This window comes from Lissotriton helveticus, chromosome 5_1, assembly GCF_964261635.1.
Source record: "Lissotriton helveticus chromosome 5_1, aLisHel1.1, whole genome shotgun sequence".
NCBI lineage: Eukaryota > Metazoa > Chordata > Amphibia > Caudata > Salamandridae > Lissotriton > Lissotriton helveticus.
Window position 1 is genome coordinate 2,050,093,385 of NC_136065.1, and position 22,127 is coordinate 2,050,115,511.

General features: G+C 46.6%; 1 protein-coding gene across 1 annotated transcript in view; it reads right to left on the reverse strand.

Annotated features, from left to right (window-relative positions):
• LOC144756262 (complement factor B-like) overlaps positions 1-9,130 on the reverse strand; it is a 285,284-nt gene extending 276,154 nt beyond the window's left edge. Inside the window, exon 1 of the mRNA XM_078645907.1 lies at positions 8,876-9,130. Within this exon, the coding sequence (XP_078502033.1) occupies positions 8,876-8,933 (58 nt within the window). The 5' untranslated portion in view covers positions 8,934-9,130. The remainder of the gene's footprint in view (positions 1-8,875) is intronic.
• Between the last annotated feature and the right edge of the window lie 12,997 nt (positions 9,131-22,127).

Consider the following 22,127-nt stretch of genomic DNA (forward strand, 5'->3'; position numbering starts at 1 on the left):
ATAGAATGCATATATTTGTGTGAAAAGCTAAATGTAGAAGTGTAATTAATGATGTTGAAATACCATGTTATGTGGCTGTTGTAGAGGAGAATGTAATTCTGCTAAACGTAGAAATGTGTAGGCCACATGGCAGTTCACAAGGAACGAAAGATGCTGTTACACTCTCACATAATGTGGATTTTAATGTTGTTATAATTCAAAGTATTATTGATCATAGAACTGAATAGATGTTTTATAGAAGTGTTTCATATAACCATTGTGTGTAATAAGTTAGAATATTATTTAGATTAAGAAATTAAAGGTTTGCAGAGTGCACAGGCCCGTTTCATGTAATTCTAATAGGCCTGAATAGAGAAAGTCATTTCTTTAGGTCTGCACGTGCTAGTTAAAGGAAGGTCATGTTAAGCATAAATTTCGGAGCCTGCTCGATGGTTTACGACTTAGAAGATACGGTGGAGGCCGGAATTTGGGGCCCACTGTACAAGTGTCTGTTTGCAGGTGCGAGGAGGTTCCAATCAAGAGAGTAATGAATAGACTTTTGTTCAGTGAGCCAGGCACAGGCCTGGAGGAGGCTTCAGGAATTTCCTGGGGGGTACCGTCCTGCCGGAGAAGAGCCTGAGAAGCAAGGTCAACGCTAACGATGGGCCCAGAGGAGTATCGGCATGGAAAATGCCAGAACCAACACCACGTGAGGGGCGTCTCTAAAGGGCGTTTCTATTGTAAATGTGATTTTTGTATTAGGGACAGCACCCCTGGGTGGAGTTAGGGCAGATGATCTGAGGAACCTAAGAGAGCGGATGGGTAGGCAGATAGGTTAACTGCGAGAGATCGATTTACAACAAAGACTAAGGGAAGTGAGTGATCTTCTTTGGAAGTCACCACGGCTGACACCTTTTTAGGTTAAGATTCTGCTAAGTAGGGATGTCACTTAGTCTAGTGTAGGGACAGTCTAATCTGGATTTTCTTCCTTTCTGTAAATGACTCACAAGCTACAGCTTGTGTCTATTCTTGCAACTCTGATGATTTACGAATTGGTTTTGGTGATATTCTTCTGCCGACTAAGAGCATTTAGAAAATGTATGTTTGTATTGATACCAGTATATCTTTTGAATCTTATATTGAGATGTTTGTATCTCCAGTTAACTTTGGCTTTGAAATAAACTTTTAAACCTTTCTCGTAGTAGGTGGTTCTTTGGAGTGGTATAAGTCCTTATTGATTAACCTAGTAGTGGATTGCCTTTTACTCTATGACAGGTATCAACGGTTGAGTCGACCTGAGTTGGGATCTAGACCTATAGCAATAGATCAGAAATCCCGCCGTATCATTACTAAGCATAGTTTATATTTATAGGGCATTGTTCTTCTAAGTTTGTTATGCATTCCAAATTGTTAATTTGTTCCTATTTCCTTGCTCATTTCTTTTTTGTAATGATGTTTTACATTGCTTTTATTCCTTCAATAAAGCATTTTAAACTTAAAGTCCCATGTTGTATGGTGTGGGAAAGAAATGTTTGTTACACTAGACCCCATTGTGAGAAGACGTCCCCTGTCCTCACTACAGAACATAAGCTGGTGTTTTGAGGGCAGTTTTAGTGGCAGAAGGGGTGCTGGAGGTCTTGAAGGGCAGATTTCCTGTCTCCCAGCATTGCAGAGTGGGAATGACAGATGTGGGCCAGACACGTCTGTGCATTGGCCTTGTCATAGGGGCATTGGGAAGTTTATTAGAACACACTGGGATGTGCAGCATGCCCCTCTTGCGACAGTGCTGTTCCTGCACAAGAGAACAGGCTTCAAACTAGTTAATAAATAATAATGACTTCATTGATGCTGTTTATCCCTGACCCCATTGAAATGCATGTGGTTGCACCAGAACAGCCTAAAAGATTTCAATCTTCCAGTCAGTTTCCCTGAAAAAAAACAAATATTATAGGTTGATAACATAAGTTGCACAGAATGTGCCACAGCAACCTACCTGGGTGACCAGGGAAGGAACGCAACGAGAAGTGTCAGGTGCACTGTATACCTAAGAGACAAACAATGGAGGAGACACCACCACTACCCCACCCCACCAAAGTAAAATCATAACCACTGACATTACATCTCCACTGGCTAAGGAGTGGTTAGGTTAATTTCAGGGCTAGGGTTTGGGTGAGATGTGCTATAGTGGTCATGGTGGAATGTGGGCTAGTAGTTAAGGTGAGATGTGGGCTAGTGATTATGGTGGGTTGTGCTTTAATGGTTATGGTGGGATGTGGTTCAGTGGGTATTGTGGGATGTGGGCTAGTGATTATGGTGGGATGTGGTTTAGTGGTTATGGTGGGATGTGGTTTAGTGGTTATGGTATTAACACTGACGCGCGTTTCTTGAACCACAAGATTCACATTCACATAAGCACTCTGGTTTGTCTTTCATGCAAACAGTTGTTCAATAATTTGTTCAATTACGGTTTGGAAAAAAATGTCAAAATTATTTCTTGATTTGTCAATCTCATTTAATTCTCATGAAATTGTTGTTTCTCCATAGTATTTCAATTATTTCAATTTATCATCACAGTTCATCAATATTTCATGCTGCCCGATGCATTTCGAGCTACACAGCTCTTCCTCAGGGGACTGTTTGTCTGAAAGAAATATATACGTCTGTTCACTTGAAGTGTACCGAGTTTAGTTGAAGCAAATCTCATTGTAATAAAATTTTCACATTTCACACGTTCCCTATGTTCACAATACATACAATACATACAAAATCTGGTATGACGGTGTCACCTTATAACCCTGCATTTTCATAATTTAGTGCATGGTTTGTGACTGCATGAGTTAACATACACAGGTGTTTGGTTGTCTTGTGACACTAACCTGAACCTTTGTTGCGCTGCAATGGTCATATAGCTGTAACGATAAACGAGGCTTGTTTTAAACAATGGTCTGTACCACTATCAGCAAGTTCTCTCCCCGCATAAACTCGTCTGCCTATTTCTTACCGTGTGTGTTCTTCGTTCGGTTTTGCTGCTCTCGCTGTTGGCGTGCGACACTCTATCCATGTGTACGTCTATGGTTATAGTCACAGGGTGTGTACGCTCTAGGTGAAACGTGCTACTTTCTATCTACGCACCTCTATGCTCGCTGTTAGATCAGTCACGTGTTCTGTTGTGGACACTCTGTGTGAGACGCGCTACTCTATGCTCATTGTTAGTCCGATCTCATGTGAAGTGATGTGAAGCGGGGTGAATGAAAAAGTGAATAAACGGAATTCCTCAGTTACGGCGGAAACGTGATGTTGTATTGTGTGATCTTTGTGTCATTAGAACGTGTCATGTGAACAACTACACATACCAAATTAAAAACTGTCATAAAAACTGCACATATCAAATTAAATCACATTTGATACATCGTCGTGGTCAATGCATGTCAATAAAGTTACAAAAAGCAACTAAGTTCAATCCGTTCATTTAGCCCTTTCGGGTGTAGAGTACATAGGAAATTAATCCAGAATGTTTCTCTCCTCAATAAATGGTTGTTGTTGTCTCTTCCAGGCAGATTTGCGACTGTTTCAAAGATGCAGAATTTTAGTTGAGAAGGGTTATGTTTGGCTTCATTAAAATGTGTTGCCACTGTGGATTTCTAGTTTTTTAACCTGATGTTACTTTTATGCTCTACAAGTCTGGTTTTGATTTTCCTCTGGGTTTTCCCCACATATGACAGTCCGCACGGACATCTCAACATGTATACAACATTACTACTGTTGCATGTACCTGATACCTTTAGTTTGACTGGTGTTCCTTTAGTGGGATGATTGATGACATTCCCTTTAATGATTGCTGAACAGTTCCCACAATTGTAACACGGTATAGTTCCTTTGTATGTCTCTGTTTCCTTGTGTTTTGGTTTTTTGATTAGTTCTTTGAGATGTTTTGTCCTCTCATATGCAAATATAGGAGTTTTTACAAATGACCCTTTGAATTCTTCCTGCAGTGCTAATAGTGGCCAGTGTTAGTGGTTATGGTGAAATATGCTGCATTGATGGAAACAAGTGATCTGGTGGTTAAGCTGAGATGTGACATGGTTTAGGGCGAGCTGTGGTCTTGTGGCGATGGTGTGTTGTGAACTTGTAATTAAGGTGAGCTGTGATGTAGTGGCTAAAGCACACTGGTTGAGGTGAGAGGTGATTTAATGGTTATGGTGGGATGTGCTTTTGTGGTTAAGCTGTGATGTGATCTTGTTGCTAAGATGAAGTGTGGTTTAGTTGGGGTGAGATGTGATGTACTGATGATAAGATGTTATCTGGTGGTTAAGCTGAGATGCGAAATATAGTTTAACGGTTGAGGCGAGATGTGGTTTAGTGGCTATAGTGTGTTGCATGCTTGTAGTTAAGGTGAGCTTTTATCTAGTTATTAATGTCAGGTGTGGTCAAGTAGTTGAGGTGATTGGTGGTGTAGTGATGTTTAGATGAGTTTTTCTAGTTAAAGCAAGATTTGATTCATGCTTAAGGTATGATGTAATTGTATTTAAATTGCGCTTAGTACCCCTGACGAGGCGTCAAGGTAAACATCCTTTACAACGCAACTTTTACCACGCAATGCCTTTACGACGCAACTTTTACAACGCAAACCATTACAACGCATTGCGCTGGGGGGCGCTCTAGGATAGGGAATAGGTTTAATGTACTATCCAACACCTTCCCTACTATCCACGGGGACTGGAGTTGGAATAGTAAATTAAACTATTCACTATCCAGCGCCCAAAAGCACTATGCGTTGTAAAGGCATGCGTTGTAAAAACATCGTTGTAAAGTCATGCGATGTAAAAGCATGCGTTGTAATGTCATACATCCGGCGTCAAATCTCTTTTCGCAGAGTAACGCTACTCCAGAACCCATAAAAAGAAATAAAAAAAAATAAGGATTAGTGGTGGATTAGTATAGGGAAATATGAGTGTAGTATTAGTATAGGAAGGTACAAGTTAATTTGATCATAGGACATGTGAGTCTGTTAGTTGGATTGAATAGAGTAATAGAGGGATAGAAAAGGGAAGAAGACCAGAAGTGTTAATTGGGAGATCATAGTAGTAATTTGAGGTCTGGGATGTGTAAAGGAGAGATGGAGGAGGGAAGAGCGGGTAGAAAGGGATTAGGGAGAAAGAGACTCAGAGAACAAAAATTAGGTTGGGGTTGAGACAAATGAGAGAACATGAGGGAGAATTTAGTAGAGTTTTTTGGGACATCATAGTAGTAAACAGATGTTTGGAGTGAGCCAGGAGGTGAGGATGAGGGAGCAGTCTAGGAAGGGTTATTCTGGATGTCATAGTAGTAGAAAGGTTTTGGGATGCGAGAGAGTGAAGATAGAGGATACATTGATAGAGGTGTAGGGTAATGGTAGGACAGAGTAAAGCTTTCGAGAAAATAATCATTTTCTAGGGAATATATGTTTAAGGAATATAATATGTTGAGATTTGTGTTTTTTGTTTTTGTGGAGTAGTGAGAGGAGATATTGATGTTGTGGTTTTCTGTGAAAGATTGATATGTGCAGTACTGCTGGTGAGTGGTATTTGAATAGTACAGGAGTGGTGATGGGTTTTTGAAAAGAGTATGTGGTGTGTAAGAGTGGATGGACACGGGTTATGAGTGTTTGTGGTAGATTTGATCACTGGAATAGGTAATGTGTGGGGTGGAGTGGCTCGTAAGGATTGTGTGGTTGTATGTAATTGGTAAAAAGAACAGGCGTTGTTGATGGATGATGTGATGGACGGCTAAGTATAGGTTCTGTAATGATAAAAGGCGATCTGTTAGGAGCAAGTAGAGGATAGAGCTACTGCTTTGTTTGAATAGGGAGTATGTGTCTGGATGTATTAAAGTTATGTATAATGTGACTTTGTGTTGTGTTGGTGATGTGTGGATGTATTTGTGTTATAGGACAGAGTTGTGTTTTGTGTGAGCATGCAGGTGCCATAGTGTTGTAGTTGGGGTAGGGTTGTGTGTAGGTGTGGTTTGTGGGGTTTGTAGTGGTTGTGTCGTGGTTCAATACACACTGAAATCAGTATGAGGGATGTGTTATTGGTATAGGACAGAGGTGTTTTGTGTGAGAATGCCGGTGCCATAGTGTTGTAGTTGAGGTAGAATTGTGTATAGGTGTGGTTTGTGGGGTTTGTAGTGGTTGTTTAATGGTTCATTACACATTGAAATCTGTATGAAGTGAATGAGTAGAATGCCTTTGCTGATATTGTGTTTGGATGTTGCGAGCTTAAGGTGGTACCTTGTAAGTAAAAACTGGGCAGCATCTCTGATCTGGCCCTAGGACTGACCCATTAAGGCCCAAACAGGCAACTGCCCTTGTTCTCTCTGCCCCGCCCACATTAGCAACTGCCCTTGTCCTCTCTGCCCTGCCCAAACAGGCAACTGCCCTTGTCTTCTCCACCATTAGCCTCGAGACTGGGCTAAGACGCTCTGAGCTCTATGCTTAAAATTGCCTTATTGGCCAATGGAACCCTAGCCTTAACTCTAACCAATCAGAACCCTAAACCCTAGAGCCAATGAGAGACGTGGGCCTGTTAACCAATCACAGCCCTAGCCCTAACAGCCAATCAAAGCCCTAATCCCTAAATCCAATAGGAAACTCTAGCCCTAGTAGCCAATCAGAACCCTAGTTCAAGCAGCCTATACAGCAACCCCTCTGACAACAAGAACCACACACAACAGCATTCAGCACTTGTAGACCACACAGCACCAGGCTTTTAGTTGAAATCTACAAAATTATTACACCACTTCCATGCCATCTGAGCACACTCATATGCACAAAATACATCAGACCGGAAGATGAATAGTAGTAAAGTATTTACACTACTAGGACTTTTGCACCAGCCCTGCTACCTGCCCAAAAGCGTGAATGATTGTTAAGCAGATTTGGCTTTCCGTGCCACACCCAAGCAGCCATTGATCACCCTCCAGCAACACTGCACCCCTCCCCCAAGTCACCACAACTCTGTGGCTCAGGCCTCAGCAGTCAGTGCTTTATCAATAGAAAACCAGCAACCTCAGTCGGGTTTAACCAGAGAAGTCCCCGCTCTTCCATCACAACTCACAACAGTCAATGCCCCCGTGTCCCTCACAACAGCAGAAAGTGCTCATTCTCTGTGCCCAGTATCTAGGCCCAGTGGTCAGCCACTTCAACCCTCCGGCTCTGCCTGAACAGCCATTGTTGTATCGAAAGACCAGCAGTGACTGCCACTCGCCTCAGCAGTCAGCATTAACCCTTGGAGTCGCCAAGCTACCCTCCTCTAGCCCCAGTCACCACCTCAAGCCAACACAACCATCACACGCCCAGTATAACATCAACCACTTCTATGTCCAGACCAGAAGCCCGACAGCCTCCAGTCTCCTCTGCCCGCCACTCACAACTCAGCATTTCTCCTCCTCCCCTAACCTCGCAGCCCTCTGAGGGTCGTGTTCCAGCTTCAACTGTTACCGATCTGCCCTCCCTCGACCCTGTCACCGCTCTGTCCTCACCAAACAAGCCTTTTATTGTGCAATCCCTTTGTTTTTTGTTTTTGTGGTTCATCGGCTGAGATTACCTGTGGTCTCTTGGCCTCTTGAGATGCAGTTCAGTGGATAAGTTGCGATGTGGTGTGGTGTTTATGTGTAGATGTAATCACTGGCTAAAGTGAGATGAGTTTGTGGTTGGTTGAGATGTGTGTCGGGCTCCAGGGTTTGGTTGTGTTGCGGTCTAGTAGTTAGAAGTGTTACTGTTACAGAGATGAAAGTGAGATGTGTGCTGGTGGTTAAAGTGACAGTATGGTGGCCACCTCTCGCTGGCATCAAGGACACTGTAGCCTGCCCTGACCATGTGTAGTGAGTAATCTAGGGCTTTCAGGGTGTTTTAGTCTTGATTTTCTTTTATTGACATAATTTCACTAACACACCTGATAGCCGTCATTCATAACACAAAAGCGCAACAGTGAGTGTCATAACGGAGTAAAACTTTAGATGCGGCCTAGTGGTCAGTGCGGGATGTTGTCTAGTGAGTGAATTGTTGGCAGCAGAATCAAGTCACTTTCGAGTTCCAATCTCAGCTCCCTGACTTTCAGCACATCTCGTATTGTGATCCTGCGAAAACCGCGTTGTTTCCCTGTGACTCTGTTCTCTTGCTATCTCACGTTGTGAGGGCTTAGGCTGTGTATACACGAGGGTACAGGCTGTTATATCAACCCCTAAAGATTCGGATATGTGTTGACATTCGGCCACAGGTACCTGGGCACACCCTATGCTCTCAAAATCTTGCCACCTAAAGTAAAGGTTCCAAAGTCAGGTTAGACGATTCCGAGCACACGACCCTTTTAAGTGAGTCACAAGGTAACCAAATAAAGATCCCGTACAGAAAAACAAGGTCACGGGAGACACGGGGCGAGGTAGAATAAAGCTGCCCTGAGCCAAGCAGAACTACAAAGATTTACCGACCTAGACGACAAATTAAAAATCTTGTCTCTATGATTATCTTTTCGAATCCAAATAACTGCCTAACCTATAACTGCCTAACCTATAACTGCCTAACCTATAACTGACTAACCTATAACTGCCTAACCTATCCACCACTTTAAAATGTACTTGCATGTTTCACTATACTAATTCAACACTAATCCTCTATGGGACCCGGAGTAGCGTGCTACTCGCCGAAACAACGCTTCGATGCCTCGCCTGGGGTAGTAAGCGCTATATCAATGCAATTACAATACAATGATTAAAGAAATTAACATAACAGTTTGCTGTCGAACCTGTCGAGTGTTGATAAAGACGCCTAGAGGCGGTGGGATAATCACTGTGCGCTACATTAGCATCTCATCCCCTTGTTTTAGAAAGCGCTTTGACTCGGAGGCATGGTAATACTTACTGCCGAGGATGAAGAGCACCACCAGCCCCAGCGCCGCCCCCACGAGCGTCTTCATCATTCGGTGTCTCTTGTGCTCCGGCTTCAGTGCGCGGTTCCTCTTCGTGGTCTCCCGCTCTCTCACCTCTGTCTTCCTCTTTCCGCCTCTCCTTCGGTATTTCCCTGTGTTACCTCTAACCCTCCTGCCTGCACTCTCCTGCCCTCTTCTGCGTCCCTCACTCGACGCGGCTTGGAATTAAAGTGCCCAGGGAGGGGGCTGGAGAGGGGAGGGCGCATATTTGCATAATCCTCTACCGAAATTCGGAGTTTCCCAACCCAGTGGACTCCGCTTCAGTGTAAACATCTTTTATCGCTGCTGATAAACCGGCTCACTTTTGGGAAACCTGCGGCTTGGAGCAGGGCCAAAATAAACCCAGGCACGATCGAAACTCTGGGCAAACGCGCGGACACCCATCCCTCCGATTGGGGAGGGCACCGTCAGCAAGGGGTCTTCCAGTGATCAGGCACCTAACCCTTCAAATAAATAGGGTCATATGGGGGTCTGATGCCCCGTTAAGACTCAAATGAACGCGTTTTCGTGGATACCTAAGGGCCCTTCAGCGAATAGGACCTCACCGTACTTAGATGCTTTACACAAAGGGGCCCTCCAATGAATGGTGTAATACAGGATCTCATGCACCCGCTCATAGGTGCTGAAGTGTCCCTTTATTCAGTGGGGCCACAGGGGCGGTTCTAGGCTCATGGCGGCCCTGGGCAGGGAGCGTAGGTAGGGGGCCCCTGAAGAGGCGGAACGCAGGCACGGAGTCCAGTGAAGAGGGGGGGAACCGGGGTCAGGGTGTTTGGAAGTGGAACAGAGCCGGAGGCCGCCAAATCCCTGCCAGGGGCCACCACGCAAATATGTATCCATCCTCAGAGGATTATTATATTAAGGACATATATTGGCGTGGCGGCCCCTGGGGGTTGGTGGCCCTGTGCAGGTGCACAGCTTGCACATGCCTAAGGCCGCCCCTGCCGGGCCACAGGAGTCTGACACCTTCAACAGGGCCCGCTAGTCAATGTGGCCACAAGGGGGGGCTGGCACCCCAATCAAACACTTTCAAAGGGGCCCTTCAGTCATTCGGCCCACAAGTGATCTAGCACCCCACTCATACCTGTAAAGGGTTCCTCCAGTCAATGGGGGCATATGAGGTCGAACATCCCGCTCAGACAGAGCTATGGGGGCCTTTCGGTCAAGGGCGTCACAGGTGAGAGTCTAGCACCCCTCTCAGACACCTTCAAAGAGGCCCTCCAAATATAGGGCCTAGCACCGACTCGGATACCCGTATATAAAGGGCCCCCTCCAGTGAATGAGGCCACCCCACTCAGATACTCTTACTTAAGGGGTCCTCTAGTAAGTGGGGGGTGGGTTAATACTCAACTCAGATCCCATCAACGTGGCCCTCCAGTTAGTGGGGTCACAGGGGAGCTCAGACTCCACTTAGGTGGCTTACTGGAAGCATCTTGGCTGCTGCTCTGGAGGGCACAAGGTCATAATCAGAGATTGTTCTTCTGCATCTGATGTTGCTGGAGTGCCAGAGATCTACAACACTGTTTCTAACCGCCAGGGTAGCAGCACCATTAGCGCCTTAGAGGTGCTTGAGTGTTTTTGGCAGTAAGTGAAGACTTTGGCTGTGGGACTTCAACAGGTGTTTAGCTTGTTGGCTTCTCCTGCAAGGTATTCATGACAAGTGAAGATTTCATTAACCAGTGACACCTTGGATGGTGACTCCATGTGGATGTCAGTGTACACACCCTGACCTCTTTGATGCTTTATCGAGAGTTGGCATATCTCAGGCATTGGTGAATGCCATTCTTCACCCTTTTCTTTGTGTCTGGCATCCCTTCTTTGTGCTTTCAAGCTCCCTCCTTAGCAGAGGAATTTGAGGAACTATAGGGTTGACATCTACCATTTTGTTACTAAGTTTGTTTTTGGCTAGGCCTTTCTTTTGGTGCCTGGTGTAGTAAATTCACGACTTCTCTGGTTCGAACTATTAGATGGAGCCTGCTCTAGGTCTCCCAATGGTGCTTGGTGCTTGGGGGCCCGACCCTGATGAACTCTGAAGAAGTCTCCAGCTGCCTGCATCTATCAGGGCCGGATTGGGAACCCAAAGCAGCCCTGGCAAATTTATTCAGTCCAGCCCCAGTATGGTGCTGCGAGCAAGCCTGACCACTACAAAGAGGGGGGTTTGGAGGTGTTCTCCCCCTCAAGACAATTCAGAAACAATGGTGCATTCTACAACACATTTGTTATTATATATTCAGTTGTATTAGCTTTTAAAGCATAGTAAATGATGACGTCATTGTGCACCAGACTACCGCATTCTTTGCTGGGGTTCTTCGATGATACCCTCGCTGTCAGCCTTCAATAGTGCCTCTCATCTCTCCATAACCCCTCTGTCACATGTATTTTATTTGTTTTATAGCACAATTCATACCAGTGTAGGGTGTTGGAGCAATTTACATAACACACACATACAGAGGCAGTGAATCAAACCTGTGTAAATCAGTGTATAGAAAATGTTACATGAAGCAAAGGAGACTACAGGGTGTAGGATTCACTTTATACATAACTGGTAGACACTTTTTTAGAGTGCTTGGTCTGGAGCAGCACAAACTCAGGATTCAGAACATAACACAGTGGTTAGGGTTGACTTTAACAATAAGAATTTATTTCTACCCCAAACAAACCTTTTGTAGCAACATCAGGATAATGAAAGCCTGGGAAAAAATCACAACTTTCTAATCTGTACCATGCAGCTTGCATGCAGCTCTTGGCAGTTAGTAGCTCACTGTGCTAGATTACAATTGTAGCGTATGAACTGACAGTAACAAAAGAATCTCTGAACAGAAGCAGTAAACCCTTTGAGCTATGCATATAAAATATGATTCTTTGACATGCATGGTACACGTTCTTTGCAGCAGGCATATTAACCCTCTACGCTAACTTAGATGAGTGAAAACTGCCACTAGACAAAATCCTATCTCCAGTAGGCACATTAATCACCACAGTTAACTTGACAGTTTTATTTGTTGACCACTTTTATTGTTGCCCAGTTAACTTGACACTTTTCCTCCCACACCGCATCGCCCCTGGACATAGGCGATAGCTTCAAGACTTTTGGGGGCACTTAGTGGGTAACCGGCAGGGCTGCGAGCATTGGCTGGGACTCCAAGGACCAGGAGTCCCTGCGCGCCCTTGGGAACAGCTGGGCTGCTCTCCCTGCCGGCCCCGCCCACTCGCTAGACTTCCTAACAGGGAGTTATTTAAAGAAGGCGTAGACCCCGCTGCGCGGGAGCGCGCGGGAGGGCTCCGGGAGAAGCCCGGGACAAGGGCGGGCCCTCTGTGGCCCTCCGGGGACCGAGGGAGCCGGGCCGGGGCTACATCCCTTTCCATCACCGCTCTATGTTAGATACTAGTATATTACACATGTGAGTTAGATATCACTGCTCATATACTATTTCTGCTCACTATTTTAAGCCTGGAGCTATCTTATATTATGCCCTCCAAATTGGTAACCATGGATAACTTCTTAATTAAAAAGGTTGGCCAAATTAATAGCAACAGAAGGGCGTCTTTGGGATTGGAGCTTCCTTCTACAAATACTCCGGAGCTTCCATTTATCGTGACAGATACACCCTTCTTAGAGGAGCCCCCTGCCCCTGCACGCAAAGCAACGATTGTAGTTGCCATGATTCATGCGGGTCATAATGATGAGGATTCAAACGCCCAAGCCCTCGCGGGGACAGGTATAGGCCCTTCTGAAATACACGAGCCTGTAGCAAAGGAATCCCCACGAAGATTTAAGAAAGCCCGTGTGAGACGCAGGGGGAAGCAAAGGAAAAACAACCATAAAACTACACAAGGAGGGGGGGGGGTGAGTTTGGATTTCCATCAGTATCTACAGACACTAGATCAGTTAGACCAGGAGAAATAGGGGACGTCATTGCGCCTAAACGCCCCAGAGATTCTTTGCTTCTTATCGACTTATCACACTCAGGGGTCACCGATAACATTGAAAGGTCTTCTTATGACCCCACCATGATAAGTAAGCACCCGTTGTCTAGTACACCTACTAGTTCATCCGTATTGGACTTACTTACTGGGAATGATAGTGTTAGGCTATCGGGTTCCCCGAAACTCCCCATTGACCCATCGCCCATGTCCCCTACATCCCCCCTTAATATGACAAATAGCAAAAAAAGGGGGGGAGAGCCATTGGGAAATCGAGCACATAAAATAAGGAGAGGGGTTGCTTATGCACCCCAGACACAAACCGGCCAAACCCTAGGACGTGAGGCGGCCATGATGGCCAAAGTTGCAGAACTTATCAGGGGTGTGATGCAACCACTCCTAGATAAGACCATTGGGATGTGTGAACATCTAGATCAAATAGAGAAGAAGGTTGATCAGAATTCCCTCCTCTTATTTGACCTGGTTAAGGGGCTAGGAAAACCAAAGGCGAACCCTCTATTAAGAACCAACCCACCTGTCAAACCCACAGTAACAGGGCCCCCTCTAACGCGAGTACCCATAACACCAGCACTAACAACACTGGTACCTGTACAAAAACAGAAATCTGTGCAAGAGGGGGTAAGAGCGGGTAGTCCTGCAATTACGTTAATAACTCCATCCCCACAGATGGCCATACCCCAATTGGCGGCTCCAGTAACTAAGGAGCAAACACCCAAACCAGGGGGAACTCAAAATCAAGGTGGTAGTAAGGACTTACAAACGACTAAGTCTAGTAAAGGGAATGTTTTGGCCAGTGCTCCAGTAAAAACTAAAACTAATCGTGTCATAGACCTAACCCCTGACTCTGCCCCCTATGTCATTGTAATGGCAGGGGTCCCAGAACTACCTGCAGGAAAATGGGAAGATCATGGAGCACTACGGAACAAGGTTGTCTTCTGGCTCCGTGATAATAGACCGTTACCTGCTTCAATAAATGGCGAAATTATAAGTCTAAGGCGTGCCAACTGGGTGGGAGCCAGGCCAAAGGATAAAAATGGTGATGTTATAATCATCAATTTTAAGGATCATAGGGCCGTGAGGCACATTGGGGATTGGTTCGATGCTAGTAGCAGCGATTCCATCTCTACACATCTTCTTTCCTATTTTTATCCCTATGCACCCCCAAAAAGTTTTAATAACTGGGGTAGGGACAGGCAGCTTATTAAGAAGCCAGTCCATCAACGTCGGGGGTTTGGAAATGTAAGATCATGGGATAGGGTTGGGCCTGGGGAAGCACAGTCTTTGCAGGGTTGTTCTGGTTATGCAAGTGAACAAGGCCCCTCTCTTTACACTCAGAGGCCGGAGGACTTTTATTCCAGAAACGATTATCAGGTCTATCAATATCCCCCTCCCAGCAATCATTACCCACCTTACTTGGGACCCACCCCTATGCAAGGTAGACCATGGAACAATAGAGGACTGTTGCCACATATGTACAATCTACCGACCCAAAACCGTTATCAGATCTTTTCCGGTTTGGACGGGGTAGATTGACAGCAAGCTCAGATTCCCATAGAATCTGTGGCTGGGAAAAAGTCTTCTTTCCCAGCTTCTCAAGTTTCCACTAGGGGTGGGGTTCCCCTAATACCATTGAGGCCCCCACTGAGTCACCCCAAGAACCTCCCATATTAAATAAGACTAGCACTCTTGATAGGCTAACACCTTGTGACAGTGTTTTCCTGGAGCAGATGCAGTCTAAAATAGATGACAATAATGGGAGTAGAGAAAAGACAGGTAATGGTTCTATACAGGTGAAGAGTGACTTTTGTCAACTGCTTTTCTGGAACGTAGCTGGGTTGAGGCAAAAAATCACAAACCCAGCTTGGGAGTCTGTAATAAGCGGTCAGGATATAGTGGCCCTGCAAGAAACATGGACCCAGGACCCAATCCATGTAAACGGCTATAGGACCTTTTTTACCCCAGCAATTGGAGGCCATTTTGGAAGGGCAAAGGGTGGTTTGATTACGTTTGTTTCAAACCCCCTTAAAATTAAACAGGTCCAATGTCATTTACATTCCAAATATTTCCAGCTCATAGTTCTTAGAGGTCTTAAAGGAGCAAAGGTGATTATTATCAATTTCTATAATAACGTCCCGAGGGAAGATATTGTGGTTGCGATGAAGCAGCTCAAGGAGGTAGTTCAGTTAGAGGTAGATAAAAACGACAGAGATCTAGTAATTTTATGGGGGGGGGGGATTTTAACTGTTCACTCTGTTCCAAAGGGAGTCAGGGCCTATGTGGCCTAATGACAGAGAGAGATATGAATCTGACCCATTTCGATCACACTTTAATGGGGGATCTGCTGAACGAATTATTATTCATGTTTGACTTGGGGTTTGCTAATGAAACAGCGTTAAAACCCTCACCCTTTGTCCCGACCTTTGTTGGTAGAGGTTTGGCGTCAACCATTGACTTTATTATCGCCTCCAGTAATCTTAAACATAGAGTTTTGGGGGTCACAAATATCCTATTGCCCATAAGTGATCATCTCCCACAATGCCTTAAGGTAGCAGAACTATTCCCAGACCCATCCGCGGCCGCGCCACTTGCTGAGGCAGCGGTTGATGTGGTTCTTGGGAAACAAAATGGGTATACCCTTAACTGGAGCAAAGTAATCCCCGCAACATTCTTCAAGGAACTCTGGGAGGCGTGCTCTACTAGCTTTTTGACCTGTTTGGGACATAATTCTAGTAGTGATCAAATAATTGAGCACTTTGGTATTATAGCCACAAACATAAAGAGTAGCAAAACAAAAAAAGTTTTGCCCAGTGATATCCTGAAAGCGCCAAAGAAAGCTAAACTGAAAGCAGATGCGAACAAAGCTGTCTCGTAAACAGAGGAAGTAATCTGAGGCAAACACAAGATCATTCTTTGGAGTGTTATGAAATCAATGGGCGATCTGTTGTCGGGCACTTTGGGTTCACCTCTAGCCCACCCCTTTAAAGCTGCCCTAATAACAAAGGTCCTGGTAGGGTCAGCCTGCCCCTTCAACTTGGCATTGTGGCTAATGGCTGCAAGGTGGCCTGATATCCAAGAATGGCTCTTTTTGTTATCTTTGGCCCACAGGATGAAGGCCTGAACTTTCAACTCTGCGGCTACCCCAGAGTCCTCCCACGACCCCACAGTCGCACAATTCTTTTTACACATGCTTTGTATCTTTTGTTAGTGTTCAGCGCCAACGACATCTCCCCCAGGGCCCTCATTCTGTTCACCACTTCAAAAGGTACCAGAGGTGTGCTGGGAAGGGGGTGGCTTCCTCTCTCGCTCTTGGCCAAGTCTCTCGGAACCGTTGTCACTGAAAACGAGAGAGAGCGTCAACTGCGATGTTCTTGGTACCCTGAATGTGTCGCGCCCTGCATTCGACATTGTTGTAAAGGCAAGTTCGCACCAGTTCCCGCAGCAGACATAAAACCAGGGGGCAACTAGCAGAGTGAGAGTTGATGGCCTGTACTACTGCTAAGTTGTCTGACCACAGCAGGACCCTTTTGGCAGACAGGATAGCAGGCCATAAGTGGAAGGCCACTACAATGGGGAAGAGCTCGAGAACCGTGATCTTAGTTTTCACCTTTTTCTTTATCCAAGCGTTGGGCCATTTCTCAGCGCACCATTCCCTGTCTAAGATGGCGCCAAAACCATGCCTACCTGAAGAATCCGTGTAGAGGGCAAGGTCAGGGCTGCCAGCCATGGAGCCCTCCAGATCACCGCCCCATTGAAGTTGTGCAGAAACTCAGACCACATGGCCAAATCGTGTTGAATACCTTGCTCAGCTTCACCATGTGGTGCTTTTTGGATATATTTGCAGTAGCCCTAGCGAGTCTCCTGGCAAAGACCCTACCTGCTGGGGTGATTCTGGCTATTTACAACAAGGGGTGGTGAGGGACAGAGTCTCTGAATTAAGCAGAATACTCTCACCCAGTCAAGAGATCAGGGCTAGATCCAACACCGTTATTTAGCTCATTGCACCATCCCAGTTTCAGAACCTGGCTGTATGCAAATTAGTCTGTCCCTGGCCCAGTGCATCATGGGAACAGGGCAGACCAGACTACAAAAGCCAATTCTTACACTGGGAAGGAAACAAGCTTCCGGGGACCGGTTTCTGGCATTACAGCCGTCTTCGGCCCGGCTTGCTTGAATCCTGATGGTGCAATGCGCAAGGGACTCATGTCTGAGTATACCCTTCCACGCTTAGGGTGGACAAAAATATTTACAACAAGGGGTGGTGAGGGACAGAGTCTCTGAATTAAGCAGAATACTCTCACCCAGTCAAGAGATCAGGGCTAGATCCAACACCGTTTTTTAGCTCATTGCACCATCCCAGTTTCAGAACCTGGCTGTATGCAAATTAGTCTGTCCCTGGCCCAGTGCATCATGGGAACAGGGCAGACCAGACTACAAAAGCCAATTCTTACACTGGGAAGGAAACAAGCTTCCGGGGACCGGTTTCTGGCATTACAGCCGTCTTCGGCCCGGCTTGCTTGAATCCTGATGGTGCAATGAGCAAGGGACTCATGTCTGAGTATACCCTTCCACGCTTAGGGTGGACAAAAATATTTACAACAAGGGGTGGTGAGGGACAGAGTCTCTGAATTAAGCAGAATACTCTCACCCAGTCAAGAGATCAGGGCTAGATCCAACACCGTTTCTTTAGCTCATTGCACCATCCCAGTTTCAGAACCTGGCTGTATGCAAATTAGTCTGTCCCTGGCCCAGTGCATCATGGGAACAGGGCAGACCAGACTACAAAAGCCAATTCTTACACTGGGAAGGAAACAAGCTTCCGGGGACCGGTTTCTGGCATTACAGCCGTCTTCGGCCCGGCTTGCTTGCATCCTGATGGTGCAATGAGCAAGGGACTCATGTCTGAGTATACCCTTCCACGCTTAGGGTGGACAAAAATATTTACAACAAGGGGTGGTGAGGGACAGAGTCTCTGAATTAAGCAGAATACTCTCACCCAGTCAAGAGATCAGGGCTAGATCCAACACCGTTTTTTAGCTCATTGCACCATCCCAGTTTCAGAACCTGGCTGTATGCAAATTAGTCTGTCCCTGGCCCAGTGCATCATGGGAACAGGGCAGACCAGACTACAAAAGCCAATTCTTACACTGGGAAGGAAACAAGCTTCCGGGGACCGGTTTCTGGCATTGCAGCCGTCTTCGGCCCGGCTTGCTTGAATCCTGATGGTGCAATGAGCAAGGGACTCATGTCTGAGTATACCCTTCCACGCTTAGGGTGGACAAAAATATTTACAACAAGGGGTGGTGAGGGACATAGTCTCTGAATTAAGCAGAATACTCTCACCCAGTCAAGAGATCAGGGCTAGATCCAACACCGTTTTTTAGCTCATTGCACCATCCCAGTTTCAGAACCTGGCTGTATGCAAATTAGTCTGTCCCTGGCCCAGTGCATCATGGGAACAGGGCAGACCAGACTACAAAAGCCAATTCTTACACTGGGAAGGAAACAAGCTTCCGGGGACCGGTTTCTGGCATTACAGCCGTCTTCGGCCCGGCTTGCTTGAATCCTGATGGTGCAATGAGCAAGGGACTCATGTCTGAGTATACCCTTCCACGCTTAGGGTGGACAAAAATATTTACAACAAGGGGTGGTGAGGGACAGAGTCTCTGAATTAAGCAGAATACTCTCACCCAGTCAAGAGATCAGGGCTAGATCCAACACCGTTTTTTAGCTCATTGCACCATCCCAGTTTCAGAACCTGGCTGTATGCAAATTAGTCTGTCCCTGGCCCAGTGCATCATGGGAACAGGGCAGACCAGACTACAAAAGCCAATTCTTACACTGGGAAGGAAACAAGCTTCCGGGGACCGGTTTCTGGCATTACAGCCGTCTTCGGCCCGGCTTGCTTGAATCCTGATGGTGCAATGAGCAAGGGACTCATGTCTGAGTATACCCTTCCACGCTTAGGGTGGACAAAAATATTTACAACAAGGGGTGGTGAGGGACAGAGTCTCTGAATTAAGCAGAATACTCTCACCCAGTCAAGAGATCAGGGCTAGATCCAACACCGTTTTTTAGCTCATTGCACCATCCCAGTTTCAGAACCTGGCTGTATGCAAATTAGTCTGTCCCCGGCCCAGTGCATCATGGGAACAGGGCAGACCAGACTACAAAAGCCAATTCTTACACTGGGAAGGAAACAAGCTTCCGGGGACCGGTTTCTGGCATTACAGCCGTCTTCGGCCCAGCTTGCTTGAATCCTGATGGTGCAATGAGCAAGGGACTCATGTCTGAGTATACCCTTCCACGCTTAGGGTGGACAAAAATATTTACAACAAGGGGTGGTGAGGGACAGAGTCTCTGAATTAAGCAGAATACTCTCACCCAGTCAAGAGATCAGGGCTAGATCCAACACCGTTTTTTAGCTCATTGCACCATCCCAGTTTCAGAACCTGGCTGTATGCAAATTAGTCTGTCCCTGGCCCAGTGCATCATGGGAACAGGGCAGACCAGACTACAAAAGCCAATTCTTACACTGGGAAGGAAACAAGCTTCCGGGGACCGGTTTCTGGCATTACAGCCGTCTTCGGCCCGGCTTGCTTGAATCCTGATGGTGCAATGAGCAAGGGACTCATGTCTGAGTATACCCTTCCAAGCTTAGGGTGGACAAAAATATTTACAACAAGGGGTGGTGAGGGACAGAGTCTCTGAATTAAGCAGAATACTCTCACCCAGTCAAGAGATCAGAACTAGATCCAACACCGTTTTTTAGCTCATTGCACCATCCCAGTTTCAGAACCTGGCTGTATGCAAATTAGTCTGTCCCTGGCCCAGTGCATCATGGGAACAGGGCAGACCAGACTACAAAAGCCAATTCTTACACTGGGAAGGAAACAAGCTTCCGGGGACCGGTTTCTGGCATTCAGAGACTCTGTCCATCACCACCCCTTGTTGTAAATATTTTGTCCACCCTAAGCGTGGAAGGGTATACTCAGATGTGAGTCCCTTGCTCATTGCACCATCAGGATTCAAGCAAGCCGGGCCGAAGACGGCTGAAATGCCAGAAACCGGTCCCCGGAAGCTTGTTTCCTTCCCAGTGTAAGAATTGGCTTTTGTAGTCTGGTCTGCCCTGTTCCCATGATGCACTGGGCCAGGAACAGACTAATTTGCATACAGCCAGGTTCTGAAACTGGGATGGTGCAATGAGCTAAAAAACGGTGTTGGATCTAGCCCTGATCTCTTGACTGGGTGAGAGTACTCTGCTTAATTCAGAGACTCTGTCCATCACCACCCCTTGTTGTAAATAATTTTGTCCACCCTAAGCGTGGAAGGGTATACTCAGATGTGAGTCCCTTGCTCATTGCACCATCAGGATTCAAGCAAGCCGGGCCGAAGACGGCTGAAATGCCAGAAACCGGTCCCCGGAAGCTTGTTTCCTTCCCAGTGTAAGAATTGGCTTTTGTAGTCTGGTCTGCCCTGTTCCCATGATGCACTGGGCCAGGAACAGACTAATTTGCATACAGCCAGGTTCTGAAACTGGGATGGTGCAATGAGCTAAAAAACGGTGTTGGATCTAGCCCTGATCTCTTGACTGGGTGAGAGTACTCTGCTTAATTCAGAGACTCTGTCCATCACCACCCCTTGTTGTAAATAATTTTGTCCACCCTAAGCGTGGAAGGGTATACTCAGATGTGAGTCCCTTGCGCATTGCACCATCAGGATTCAAGCAAGCCGGGCCGAAGACGGCTGAAATGCCAGAAACCGGTCCCCGGAAGCTTGTTTCCTTCCCAGTGTAAGAATTGGCTTTTGTAGTCTGGTCTGCCCTGTTCCCATGATGCACTGGGCCAGGAACAGACTAATTTGCATACAGCCAGGTTCTGAAACTGGGATGGTGCAATGAGCTAAAAAACGGTGTTGGATATAGCCCTGATCTCTTGACTGGGTGAGATTACTCTGCTTAATTCAGAGACTCTGTCCATCACCACCCCTTGTTGTAAATAGGGATGATTCTGGCAGCAAAATTGAGGAGACCTAAGATGACCTGGATGCACCCCAGGGAAGCCTTCTCCAGCCCTACCAGCGCCTGAATCTTGTTGATCAGGTCGCGCACCTTATCCGCTGGTAATCTGGACTCCCCTGCAATCGAGTCGATCTCTATTCCCAGGAAGGTCAAAATTTGCGCTGGCCCCACTGTCTTACCAGGAGCAAGGGGTACCCCCAGGTGGTCTGCGAGAAGAACAAAGTCTGCCAGTGCTTGAGAGCAAAGCTGCGTCCCGTCGCTCCCGATGAACAAAAAGTCATCTAAGTAATGAGTTACCCCTTCCACACCGTATGTGTCTTGGAGTGCCCATTGCAGGAAACAACTGAAAGCTTCGAAGTACGCACAGGACACAGCGCAACCCATGGGCATGCATTTATCATAGTAGAACTTGCCGTCTAGCTTGAAACCTAGCAGGTGATAGCTGCTCGGGTGGACTGGTAATAACCTGAAAGCTGATTCAATGTCTGCTTTGGCTATCCAGGCCCCTCTGCCTGCCCTCCTGACAAGATCCAATGCTACATCCAGCGTGCAATATGACACCGAGCATGCTCCCTCCTCTAGTCCATCATTGACCGAAGTCCCTTTAGGGTAGGAAAGGTGATGGATGAGTCTAAAGGCTCCTGGTTCCTTTTTGGGAACGAACCCCAGGGGAGATACAACAAAATTCTCTAGAGGTGCGTGCAGGAAAGGACCGCCTATTCTGCCCAAAGTTCTCTCTTTTTCCACCTTAGCCCTAACCACTTCTGGTTGGTCCTTAGGAGATCTTAGATTGTCTGCGTCCTTGCTCCCCAGGGCACCTGTGAAAGGGATCTTAAAACCTTAGTGGAAACCGAACAACAGCAAGCGGCTGTCTGCCTCTAAAGGATAGCGCCTGAGCAATGGAGTAATGTTGTCAAGGATCACGGGGGACACTCCTAGTGGCGCTTGCAGATGGAAAATTGGTGGAGCAGAGGGTGTAACTGGAGAAAGAGAGCGCCCAGAGGACTCGCTGAACGGCAACAGGGGAGAATCTGAAAGCGTGTAAGGGGTGGCCAGAAAAGGAGACATGCTGCCTATCACCAAATTACTGTCCCCCTTTACTTGCTGGCTGGGAGCTCTGCTTGGAGTGGCATGAAGCTGATGTTGCGGGGTGAGGTCCCCCACATGTGTTACAGGCATGTACGAATTTGCATGTCTTACCCCAGGAGCAAGACCCGTTGTTGAAG